The 13064-nt window shown below is 38.5% G+C and overlaps 1 protein-coding gene across 3 annotated transcripts in view; it reads left to right on the plus strand.

Moving 5' to 3' along the window:
- LOC119652610 (homeotic protein proboscipedia) overlaps window positions 1-13064 on the plus strand; it is a 161229-nt gene that overhangs the window by 89291 nt on the left and 58874 nt on the right. For all 3 annotated transcript variants that reach the window (XM_038056845.1, XM_038056847.1, XM_038056846.1), the window contains exon 3: window positions 8213-8218. In XM_038056845.1, coding sequence (XP_037912773.1) covers window positions 8213-8218 — 6 coding nt within the window. The remainder of the gene's footprint in view (window positions 1-8212; window positions 8219-13064) is intronic.

The raw sequence follows: 13064 nt of genomic DNA on the forward strand, positions 1-13064 counted from the left end.
GATCTAATTGCGACGCGATGGGTTAATCAACCGAAAATTTGAAAAAGTTTTCGTTTCGCGTTGTTTTCTATTATAAATACAAATAAAAGATATATAGGAAGCAGATAAGCACAGCGGAGTGCAGAGGCTCCTATTATGGGTTTTGGGTTTTGCGGTGCTTGTATCTTTGATAATTTTTTTTAAGTTTTCTCAGTTTTACCAAGTACAGAATTATGATTTTTTGAAATATTCATTTATTTCCACTATTTTCTTGCTTGAGTGAAACCTTCCCCCTCGCTATTTTCAAAAAAACTAGATACATATGTATTTGCTTCGACCTTGCGTTTGGTCTGGACAACACGGTAACATGGAAAACAACTTTGTACCAATAATTGCTAGCAAGATCGGACAGATCAAAGACGTTTCATGACTACCTATTATGAGTAGAGTTACACGGTCAAGCTAAAATCTTGGTTATCAAAATTTTTACCGACATAAATAACTGAGAAACCAAACTCTCTATACAACACGGTTACACCATGCCCATTTAGAGTAATTTGTCTTTTGTTTGGACGCGATCTTTAAGATCAGTCTTGGTCGCTTGTGAGTTTGTACTAATCCAAAAATGTACAAAAAACGTGACGAAAATAATTATAGAACGGGTTATTTAGATATAATCGCTGACTTCTCCTTGTTACGCTTTTTCAGGATATTTGTGTTTTGAAAGGGGGAAATTTAGCTATTGTTTTAAGATGAAGAAAAGTAAACGGTTTGATAGAATTCATGAATTGATGTGAACCAAGAAATTGTTGAGAACTTCTACGGAGCTAGGTTTAAACAATTATGGTTTTGATGTCCATTGTTTCTTCAATTTTAGGTTCACCCTATTTTCTGGAATTTTTTTATATGATGGAATTATAATTGTTAGAAAGTACTACAGATTGATTAAATGGAGTCGTGATACTGGTTCGTGTTATATAATGCAAGATAAATGGATTTATCAAAAACATTAATGCTCGTTGTGACTCGGTATCACCGCCTTGTGTACATATTTGTTAGGATTTGCACCTATTGTATATAGATATGGATATGGTTGATATCTTTAACTGTTTGTATGTGTATATTAAACCCATTGTCGTCGATTCCTTTATTTTTTCATGCCTTAATTTAAACTTAATTAATCTATATATCTAAATACTGGGGGAAACATATTCCATCAAATTAATTTTAGATCCTGAATCAGAAAAAACAGAAATTTAATTTAAAAATAAAAAATTTAAAAACCGTGTTTTTTTTAATAAATCTTTTTTTACAGCAAATAAGTATACTCTGTTGACTGCTTGTCGCTTTCTTCAGTGTTTGAGTTTGAAACTGTATGCCGTTAGTTAATTATGTACATATGTAATCGTTATTCCGTTCCATAACATTTGCAACTAAAATGACTTTTTTATTAAAGCAAACCATACTGATAGCAATCTATTTAAGTAAAGTGAAAAATGCGATGTTATTTGTCATATTTATCTATCTTCAATTCAATTCAGTTTTATTATCTATAATGTATACAACTTTGCATTGTTGAAAATTGGCTTAATAGTTAAATCTATCAACTTTGCGTTTATAATATTATTCATTTAACAAAATCAAAATAGTGATTGTATTAAGGAGATACATACTGAGAAATGACTTATAGAGGTAAAAGTTAGACTTTTTTGTGGTTTGACGTTAGAATTTTTATTAGTTAGAAAGTTAATTTCATTTTACCTAATTTCATTTAAATATTCAAAGCTGCCATCGGTTATAATTTTCGACCCTACACAGTGGATATTTTCAATAGTTAAATTCATTATTTTCACTTTGACAATGCTGTTTGTTGTTGTTGCTGGTTTTGTTTTTGTTGTTACCGTTGTCGTATGTACTGGGCACAACGCTGAAATTAGGACAATTTCGGTCTAAAGCTCACAGAAGCTTGGTTAACATGTGCAGTCCTTATCGGGTAATGCCTCTGCAATAGCCGCTCTCAATTATGCGGCGTTTGCATGTCTGAATTTGCTGGTGACTCTTTTAACTACGCTCTATACATAACAGCCCAGAGGATTTGAATCTGGACAGCTAGGTGGCCAGAATTATTTTGTCCAAAATATGCCTATGTCGCCCGACCGCCAGTTTTGAACCAAATGACTTGTGTGAGCTAGTGCATTATCCTGCTGAAAAATGTGTGGATTTCCAGATGACACAAATGTCCCGCCCCTTTTGTCCCTTTGCTAGGGAGATGTGTTGGTATCACATCACCTTCACTGGACACGATACCTAGCACGTGAACATTCGCCGAAAATTTAATTTTGGTAACAATGATGATCGTTGTCGAACCTTCAATTATCCTTTCGATTGATTTTTGCATGATGACGAGCATTCTGGTAATGCGCTCCTTTGAGTGTGTCTTCCTTGCTGGTTTTGCAAAATCTTCACCTGATTTCTCTGGAACCATTTGTCCAATTACTTCGGACTAGCCCTCCTGTTTTCCTGCTGTGAAGAGCTTTCAAGTGAGAGAATTCATTTCACCAGCGGGAGGGAAGAGGGGGAATAGGAACTGTTTGAAAAACTCCCTACCATCCGGCCGCCTCGAGCTCTATCTTTTTCCCAATGAGGAGAACCTGGACGTAATTTCCAACACGGTTCCTCACGTCTGCACTCCTTAGCATCCACAATAGCAACTCCCCTGTATTTAAGTAAACTTGTTGACGAAACTCCAGTTGTAGCCTTGGATTGGAGCGTCAATTCGAGATACTGAATCATTGATTTTGACTCGATTATCAACTTGCCGATCGATATGGGGCGCTCTGTTCGGATTCTCTTTTTAAGCCGGTTGACTATTTTGGTTTTTTCCAGCGCAAGGTTGAAACCATGAGCAGACATATATTCGCTTACCCTTTGCATCAATATGCCAAGTCTGCTTTGCGCCTATTTAGCAATGCGTTCAGCAACAAGTACCGTAACGTCATCTGCATAACCGAGCAAACGTGACTGTTCTGATATGTCGAGTCGTAGTAGACTATTGTAAGAAGAGTTCCAGAGGTCCAGTCTTAAGATAGATCCTTGCGTTACCCCCGACCTTCATCCTCCTTTGACTCTCTAGAGTTTCAAAGAGCAACGAGCGGTTTCTCAGATTATCCTCCAATATCCGTAAAAGATAACTCGGCACGTATAATATATTGTCTAGTGTGCCTGGAATGTCTTTTCATCTTACAGAATTAAAGCAGCACCGCTCCTTGAGCTCGGCGGCTGTATGTCTTTGTTTGATGAGCTGCGTCCACGGCTTGTATGGTATAAGTGGGTCTCCATACTCTGAAACCGAAATATATTAGTGATAAATTTTCGGCAGCACGCAGCGCTTAAGCGAATCTACTCCTAATGAGTTTTTCGGACAATTTCGGCCAATGCCCTGCTGAGCATGGGAACTCTGCGAATGCCATTATCAGGTTCATAGCTAACAGCTACGATAGTATTATCCACAACGCTACCACCCCCAGGAGTCCCCTCCAGCGCGGCTCCACCTGCTCCAAGAGCTTCAACAAACCTCGGTTTTTTTATTGAGGATGCTAAAAGTCCTGATTCCGCACCCACTTGGGAAGCAACTTACTTTCTCTTTTCTCTTCTTTTTTCGGTTAAACACCCAAGTTTTCAAAAAAGAACGGTAAAGTTGACTGACGGTTTCATCCTCTGCCCTAGGAGCAGCGTGACCGAAAGTAATGACGGTTTTGCTGGAGGAACGTTGTAGACCGTATGCGCTTCATAACTGCCGCGCATTTTCTAATCAAACTTTTTTCTTCAGCTTCAGCTTTTTGCAGTTCAGCTTATTTTCGAAGCCATTTGCCCATTTCTGCAGTTTTCTCTGTGGCTCAATCCGGAACAGCATTCCTGCATGGGTTTGGGTTGCTGTCCCCGCACCTGGTGCCGCATTATTTTGCAAGTCTCTTTTATTTGGTTATACACATCCTGCTATTTCGTCAGGTATATCAACCGTTGCAGCTAGCGGCGTATTTTTGAGTTCCGTACAAATGCAATCAATTTCTTCTCCATACCTGTCTCCTCAATTTGATATTTTTTTTCCATAAAGGCTTTGCCATATCTTGTGCAAAGGTAACGAGTGGAATAGCCAGGGATGGCAGTATAAAGCCCCTACCCCGGTTCCCTAAGGCCCGACCTGTGCTTAGCTGATCCCGGAACCCGACGAATAAGTGTTCGCTCGGGGTAACGCAATCTGCTAATACCGGTTCAGTGAAGACTACCTGACCAGGGTCCCGGAAAGGCTGACTTCTGATGCACGTTGGAATAATCATCTTGGTAGAACTAGGCTCACATCACCCCACGGCTAATGGCTCCGACGACTTCAAGTGCGCGCGTGTACCGGTCATTGGCAGTTCACTCTTCATCGAGAAACTTACTCGACGGTACTACCTAGGGCGCAGGTATAATTTCGGGGCTCAGAACCACCTGCCCAAGCAACTCGGGGACGCCACTCATCACATCCTAAGCTACTCGTTAAGCATCACTTACGGCCCCTGAGGGATGGTAGGTTAAAAATAATGCAAGCGCATCCTCTCATCTTAAACCGCAACCGATGTTCATCTTGAAAGGTCTGGAGAATTATTCCGCTGCTTTTGTCTGGCCTCATATATTAAAATATTTGCTGCTCTCATCTGGCCGACCATAACTTTTTTCAGGGCCAATTTATAAAGGATGCATAGGTCTCTGTTACACTGTTAGCAATGTCGGCTGTGATCTTGCTGCATTTATCTGACCTCAAACATTTGTCAAGGTCATTTTAGTCAAGTCTCAGTCAATAAGAAGAGAGAGAGAGAATTTTAGGCCTCGTGAGGGCGGACGACTTGTGGCCAACAAGAAACCATAATGTGTTGCATTTCTGGCAATACCGAGAGAAAGTGTTTCCGTGATAAAAATCGTTCGTGACTGATATCACAATATCAAAGATGATGTTCTAATTGCATTAGTTGTAGAGCGTCAGTAGATTTTTCCGCACTTTTGAATATAATGCTCTTGTAGTGGCTGTGCCTCGAGCGTATATCAATTTTCAGGTGGATTCTGTTGGTACCAATTTCACTTTCTTTACTAATAAAATTTGGTTTACCGTCACTTTTCTCTAGAATTACGGAATCAAAACTTTCAGTGCCACAATCTTCAAAAATTCTCCTTTCTCTCCTCTTCAATCTCGATCACGGATTGAGCTCTTCCCTTGAGACTGGAGGCGTATGTAAAGTAAGGGCATAAGGGCATAGATATCAATCCTTATGAAAATGGATGATTGACCGTTTCAGGGCAGAGGCTGAGCTGTGAGCAGTGTAACCAAAAGCGGTTGCAGATGGTAATCGCTCCTTTATATATACCATTTGCATTGACATATCAAATTAACGGTTTAGCAAATCGAATCCACGCTTTGGCATATCAAATTAAAGTTTTGACATACCAAAATTAACGTTTTAACAAACGAAATTAGAAGAAGAAATGGAAATAACAATTTCTTAAGACAAATTGACTATTTTTCAAGACAAGTTAACGATCCTAATTTCTAACTAATGAAAAAATAAACTAAATATTAATAATGCGATATATAATAAGGTAAATGATACAGTCCAGAGCCTCAGCAACGCTCAACTTCATCAGATCTTGATGGAATATTGGACAAAGAAGTAGGTACTGTGATCCTTATACATTGTATAGCATTCAGCAAAAAGACCTCCTGATAATACGAGGATATAATAGTTCTCAAGGAAGTAGAAACTCCCGCCAACATTAATTACGTGACAGCCACATATATCTTACGACAATATAAATAAAACCATGTCCTTTGGTGAAACAGAAACGAGCTAGTTGTCGGCTGAAAAAACTGACAAGTGAAATGTTAACCTAACTTGAAACGTGCATGGAAGTAACTCGTTAATTTCCGGTAAGGAAATCATACGCCAACTTTCTTCACAACAATGGATTCGGAAAACTTGGCATCACCTTAAAGCTTCCGTACTTTAAGTTGGATGATGAGTCACCTCTGCGCCGGACGAAACAGTCAGTCATCCTTTTTGAAAATTCTAGTAGTTGGCTTAAAAAGAGGGGTCTATGAACCACAGAAGTGGAAGAAAGTTTCTTTCAAATTGGTCCGGTCCAACATCAACTGAATGCCGAGAACTCCGTCAATCCTGAGAGAAAATAATCCTGCCCAATGCAACGGTGCCCATATAAATAAATTGTTTGACAACTTTGACATTCTTCATTTAAATCCTTAGGAAGTGTAAGTGGTATTTATTTTGAAGGTTTGCGAGAGTAAGCTGTCTTGTTAAAAGCATAAATAGATAACAGAAATTTAAGTTGTTTTGCGAGACTTATTCGACCAAACTAACTTTTTAGGTCTTTTTCATGGATCTGAAAGTTAGAGATTTCAAAACTATCATTTAGTTTGTAAATTGATTTCAAGAATATTATACACAGGAGGGGGGCCTAGGCAGTTTCACCTAGGCAAGCCTTCAAGTTTTGAAGGATAAAAAAAAAAGCGTCCAGTGGTCGGACTTTTTAGTCAGGATTGCAGTTGCATTCTGCGTATCATCATTGAAATTGGTACCCATTTGTGTGATGGAGTTAGTGCATCTGTCTGCGTTTAATATAGAAAGTTTTCGCTTTGGTGCCAAAACCAATCGTAGAAGGCGGTGATCCTAATAATATTGCAATGACACTTTATCAATTTCCTACTGTATTTATGTATGTATGTATTGGCTGTTTATAACTCGTTGCTTGGTTACCTGGATTCACACATAACTGCTATAGCAACACAGCACACAATACATTAATATTTGCTGCGATTTTGATTGGGCCTGAAACCGGATGATTCATTTTTTGTCGAATGCTTTTTTGACTAGTTTCACCTTCTGTGTCTAGTCTTCAATATGTGGATGACTCTCATCTAAATTGTTATTGTTCCTCCCGTGGATAACCTTAAACTTATCTTTGGCGAAACACTCTAAATTTTGTAGAAATACTTATCCAGTTTCTTCTTAAAGATATACATCTACAAACCAAAATTTAACGCTTCCAAAAAAAAACTAAAATAAAATCGAAAATGGATTTAATGTGTAGTCAAACTTATCATTCCCATCCGCTTGTCACTTTGACGTCGTTGATGTCAGCGAAAAACATGATTGAAGATATTGCTAAATCCTGTCTTAATTATCTCAAGGACATAGACATTAACCAATATAATGCTCCGAAATCCCTTCGCTTTTCCCAAATCCCTTCCAACTCGTATAGTTGTAAAGTTGTTCCCACTGTTTCTCACTTTATCCTCATTCTCCATCCACAGCAGAGTGCCAACTGAAAAAGGGTTACTTGAAGGAGCAAAACCTAAAGCCACAAATTGAATAGATTATCCTGTTTACCCTTCTGTTTTCTGAGAATGTAGTTGATGAAATTGTGAGGGAGTTGATCCGGCAGTACTCGTATGCCGCCTTGAACATTCCAGCTTCGGTATCAGCCAACGAGGACTGAGCGATAAATTTCGGATAAGAGCAAAAGTTGCTGCAAAAATGAATTAATTCTATAGTGCATATATACACACCTCATTCTTGTGCTGTCGTGTTAAAAACTGTTGGGAAGATAAATTGAGGTCATATCTTATCATGCGGTCAAAGTGGTGGTCGAGACCGTTTTGACACTATATTTATGGGATGTAAAGTGGTTTATCTCGGTCATAAGGGACAGAAATATGTGTGGACAGAGGTAAGTCGTTGCATACTGGACATTACTTGAGAAAGTAGCCTTGGCGTTTTGGGTGGGTTTGAAAAAATTAGGAGGGTCGGTTTTTGCAAATGTTGCACATTTTCCGGGGAGTGGAACGAACTGCATTACGATAGGTCTAATCAAGGGAGAGGACGAAAACTTGTTTATAGAGTGAGCATATTATTGACCCCCTTCTAATTGAAAGGTCTTCAACTGCAACGTTATATTTAAGTTACATATAGTAAGTGCATCTACTTATGAGTAACCAGCTAAAAGAAGGGTCACCCAGACTTTCCAAATGCTATAATTTCGTCAACAGACTAAGCTACTCATATTCCTAGAATATGTTCACTTGCGGGCGCAAAGCTAATTAATCAGATTACAAGGCAATAAATTTAAGCCGCTCCGGCTTTAGGCTGACTATTTACTAGCAGGTTTTTTAGCGATGTATTAGCTCCAGGTGATATTTATATGCGCAATTTTTAGATTTATACATGGCAATATGCGCTTTAATAATGCTTTTATCGTGAATGGTTGAATGGAGGCACGATTATACCTATAAACATTTATAAATATGCAATATTAGTAACAGCATTGAACCCATTCATAGGCAATGTAGAATAATTTACGTAATAACATCTTTAATCGGACGCTCGCCCCAAGCACAATGCAATCGCGTGCATACAGCAAAGTAGCGGAATATGCTCAAAGACGCTCCTACCAGGTCGAGATAATAATTACTACCTGCAGTTATAATATCACGGAATGGGAATTGTTGCAAAAACATTCCAGAAAGAGAAGTACATAAGCTTAAATTACAGCTGGGAGCGAGCAGCGTTCTGTGGTAGCTATTGGAGCGCTTTTAATGGGCGTACCTTTCAACCTGCTCAGAATTGGAGAGAAAAACTTCGCCAGGAAATTAATTCCAGTTTTTCTCAATTCCAAGCCGTTCCCTTCAACCATTACTGACCGTCCCTTTGGAGAAAATGTACTAAATATTGTCTCGAAATCGTAAAGATGATAAAGTACTTTTACCGAGAGGAGAGCAAAAAAAAATTAAATGGTTTTTAAGGTCCTATTCAGCGGTCATGGTGTATACAGGGGAGATCAGAATCGACTGCATGAGTTGTGAAAAAGATGTATTCTGTGGCCACCAACACCGGTTTGTTCTGCAATGTAATGACTCTGTATCTTTTACCGCCCATTTATTTTGCTTTCTTGCAACTACGCAACGTCTCAGTTTTATTTCACTCCCGGACATGATTCATTTGTGGTATCTTCTCATTTCATCGCTAGTTGAAACACGTGATTTCTACTTTCCCGACCGCAACTTATCCTTTAGAAATGTTATGTGGTGTTTAAAGAGGGTGAATGGTTTTATGCTTGTATATTCTGGGGGTGGTGGACTGAATTGACAATATTTCTGAAATTTGTCTGTGCGTTTGCATAGAGGAAGAGAAAACTGACGACCTGCTTTCGGTCTTACGATAATATGCACAAACCATAAACAAACCTACAATTTATGTATATATTGTATGTTTTGTGTAAACATAAAACCTTATTAAAATCAGTTTACTGTGTGTCTGTCTGTCTGTCCGTCACACGAATTTTTTTCGGAGGCGGTTGTAGCGATTGACACCAAGTTTGGTAGAAAGGTGGGAACTGTGAACGCTCACGCGTATAGTAAGTTACATCCTTTTACGTAGAATTTAAGGAGGGTTCCCATACATGTAAAAGCGGGGTGCACATTTTTTTTTCATCAAATACAGTCATGTGGGGTGTCAAATTAAAGGCCTCGGTGAGTACTTTTCGACACCGGTTTTAGTTTTGACATTTGTTGGAAAGGTGGGGAGTGCTGGGGTTGAAAGTGATTATTTCTTTAATGGACCCATTCTCAGAAACTACTTAACCGAAAAATCTGAAAAAAGTCAAGAGGCTGCCACTGTATGGTGCCTAGGGTCCAAAATACCCTCCATACCGATACCTATCCAAATAAAGTTAATAATAGTACATTACTATAATTTTTAGTAATTGGCTGTAGAGCCTACCAAATTTGGTGAAAATCGCACTATTAATAACAAATTTATAATAGGTCAAAAACTGTCGCCTCTGTGCAAATGCAAGACTTTGAATGTTAATATCATTTGAAAGTGGTATTCTCACATAATATATGCTACATACTAATGGGACAAATGGACACTAAAATGTCTTTATAAAAGAAATACACAAAACCTTTCATATCTGAAGCATCTAGTTTCCGGTTTCTCGACTTGTTTTATATTGCACGTTTTTATGAATATTATGGAAAATTACTCAGAAAATAAGCACTCACTTATAAAATAGAGTTCGGAAATGAAAAGTGATTTAAAGTATTTCTAAAATCATCCAAATTCTTAAAGGGGGTAAAAGGTACAATTTTGTGATCTTTTGTAGGCAGCACCTCATGAAAAGCTGAAATATCTTCGGGGTTCTCTATCGATGGCGACATCCGGTTTAAAGAATTGTAGTTGCCAATATATTAATATCTCGTCTCCTAGTATTTGCATACATTTCATATCATATTAAATGTAACCTATGTAGTAATTCGAAAATATTTTTGCTGTGTTTCAATTTTGTTACTTCAGCATCAGACGTCAACAGAAATAGACAATTTTGATCTATTAAGATTTTGTTAATAGAAGAAAGGTTTCCACCAAACTTTCCGCTCCATATTATGGCCTATTTTATTGTGGGTATACTCATAGGAGATGCTATTTTTGTTGCTGTTAAACATTAATAATAATAATAATCATTGTCGTAACAATCCAATTGGATCAGGGCCTTGAAGTGTGTTAGCGCACTTCATTCAAGACCGTAACGGTATACTACAGGATTATAGTACCATATGAGAGACAATGTAGTTAGCATTGCGCTCGTCCGAGATTATTACCCTGATTTGATTCAGGTATTCATTCACAGCTGAGTCGACTGGTATCCGACGTCAAATCACTCTACAACCAGTGAAATTTGAACCGCGACCTTCCGTATGATAGTCTTACGCTCTAATCACTCAACTATTTGGACGTTAAACATTCCTATTGTTTATATCACCTCCTTGAGCACCCGTCTTTATGAGCCGCATTTCTTCTTGGAACCGTATCCTGTGTTCCTTCCGTGTTTACGTCCGCCTTCCCTAATGAAAGAAGTTTTTGATTACCAGCACAAACTTTTCACTGGCTTTCTAGAAAACCTGCGCTTTAAGTTGTATGTGTACCCAGGTTAGCTCACAATAAAATTTCGTGCGCCAAACATTGGTTTTGGCTAAAACCTCGTCGTTGATAAAGCCAATTTGAAAGCCCTACATTCATAAAAAAAAACCTTATTCAGGAACGTGTATTTGGATGGCTATCAAATATGGAAGGCATTCCTGCGCGATGGAAATTTGATACTCCCTTGTTCATGTTGAAATTTCTCGGTCTAAGACAGTTTTACCGGTTGTCAACATAGAATTTGATAATTGCCTTTTATGTTTCCCTAATTTTGCATATGAGCTTTTCTGAAATTATTTCTTGCCTGCTTGCTTTTGCATCTATGTTTAGAAAAGTATGTTAAGGGCTGCTTTTTTCGGACATTTCATTGCGAGGGAATAGCAGAAATCGAGAGTCAATGAATACGGCTTACAGTTTCATACCAGGGAAGAGAAATATATCAGATTCTGCCTCACCTCGGTCCTGGGAGCAGCGTGACCGAGCGTGATCCGCCTATGTTTTGGACGAGAGATTAACTGGAGCTAGAAGTTTTTTTGTTTAGGGATGGAGAGGTCCTAAGTTCGCATCCACTTTTTGGCGTACGAACGTCTCTTTTCGGACTTAGCACCCAATTATCAAGCTTTGGTCCGAAATGTGGGCGGATTTACGTTAAATATAATTCGCCCTCACATCGTGTTTTGCGAATTATATAAAGGTCTTGCTATCTGTCAAACACTGCCTCACCTCTACCCAGGTACGAAGCTGTTAGTCCTCTTCGTCGCCTCTAGATAACGGATGCTTGGGTGCTAAGCCGGAAACCAGTTGTCCATAGAACAAAAAATTGGGAACAAATTCCTATCTATTTGGTTCGGTCCGCCATCAAGTGGATGCGATCTTAGGACCCCTCAAACTTTAAACAAACATTATTGGAGTTTACCAACTTCTTTTAGTCATCGTTAAGTTAGATTCTACTAATTCCGTTACTAAATTCCTGAATGAAGGGAAGGACATGTACACCATCCACAGTAATTTCTCCAAAGATTTTTACTCCGTTGACTATACTTAAGTTCCCCAGGATCCCATCTTTGAATATTCGTAGGCTTTTGCTTCATTAATCATCTTTCTTTCTTAGTGACGTGTCCGTGCCTTCCCTAAACAGATGATTTCAAACTAGGTTTTACTGCGGACTGGCCTATAGAACATAATTACCTAAAATGAGCCGAACTTCCAGGATGTCTGGCTTCGTTCTTCGCTAATCTTGCTAATTTAAAAATTGTCACTCGTCCGTTATTCTCTATCATTCCTCAGACCGAAATATTCTTGAGTATGCTTCAGCGGATGATGCCTTTACTATTATTAGGTTCGTCATGCAATTGAATCGCTACGCATATTACCTCGATCCCCTTACTTTTCTTAACATATTATCCCTTCAACACTGTAGATCTTTAAATAATGCATGAGCCTTCTACAAACTATGCCTGGTGGATACCTGCTCAGCCTCTGGGATCCCCCTCCAAGATTTCATCTAATATATGTATTGCTAAGGTTTTCGAAATGCCTTTCGCGGATTTCTTATGCTGCTTTCACCCCGCGCCAAAAATGTTACGAGAGTGCAATTGCTTGTAACTTGGTTCTTTATCCATAACCCTTTACATATTTTTAACGAAAAAGTGGCCTCCGCCATCTAAGTTTGTCTGTATTTTTAAGGTTTTGTGTGATACAAAACCTTATTAGAATCGAGTCGTTATCTGTGTGCCCGTCCGTTTATTATACCCGATTTATTCGAAAACTTAGGGGAGTGAAGGTTCAAAATATGACCCTCGAAAAATGTAACAGGTCTCGTTCTCAGAACGTATCAAACCGAAAAACCACAGTGCTGTATCTAAACGAAATCTAGGCCTCAAAATACATCCCGTCCTGATATTTCTATAAAAAAAGTTAACAATAGTATGTTAGCATATTTTAGAAATTTTGCCGGAATCCCGCCTTAAGTTCATACTGGATCCAAAACAACTATTTAGCACTTCTGAGTGAAATTACGCGGTATTTCCACGGATTGAATTATTTGAAATAATAAAA

The sequence above is a fragment of the Hermetia illucens genome, chromosome 3 (assembly GCF_905115235.1).
Source record: "Hermetia illucens chromosome 3, iHerIll2.2.curated.20191125, whole genome shotgun sequence".
Taxonomy (NCBI): Eukaryota; Metazoa; Arthropoda; class Insecta; order Diptera; family Stratiomyidae; genus Hermetia; species Hermetia illucens.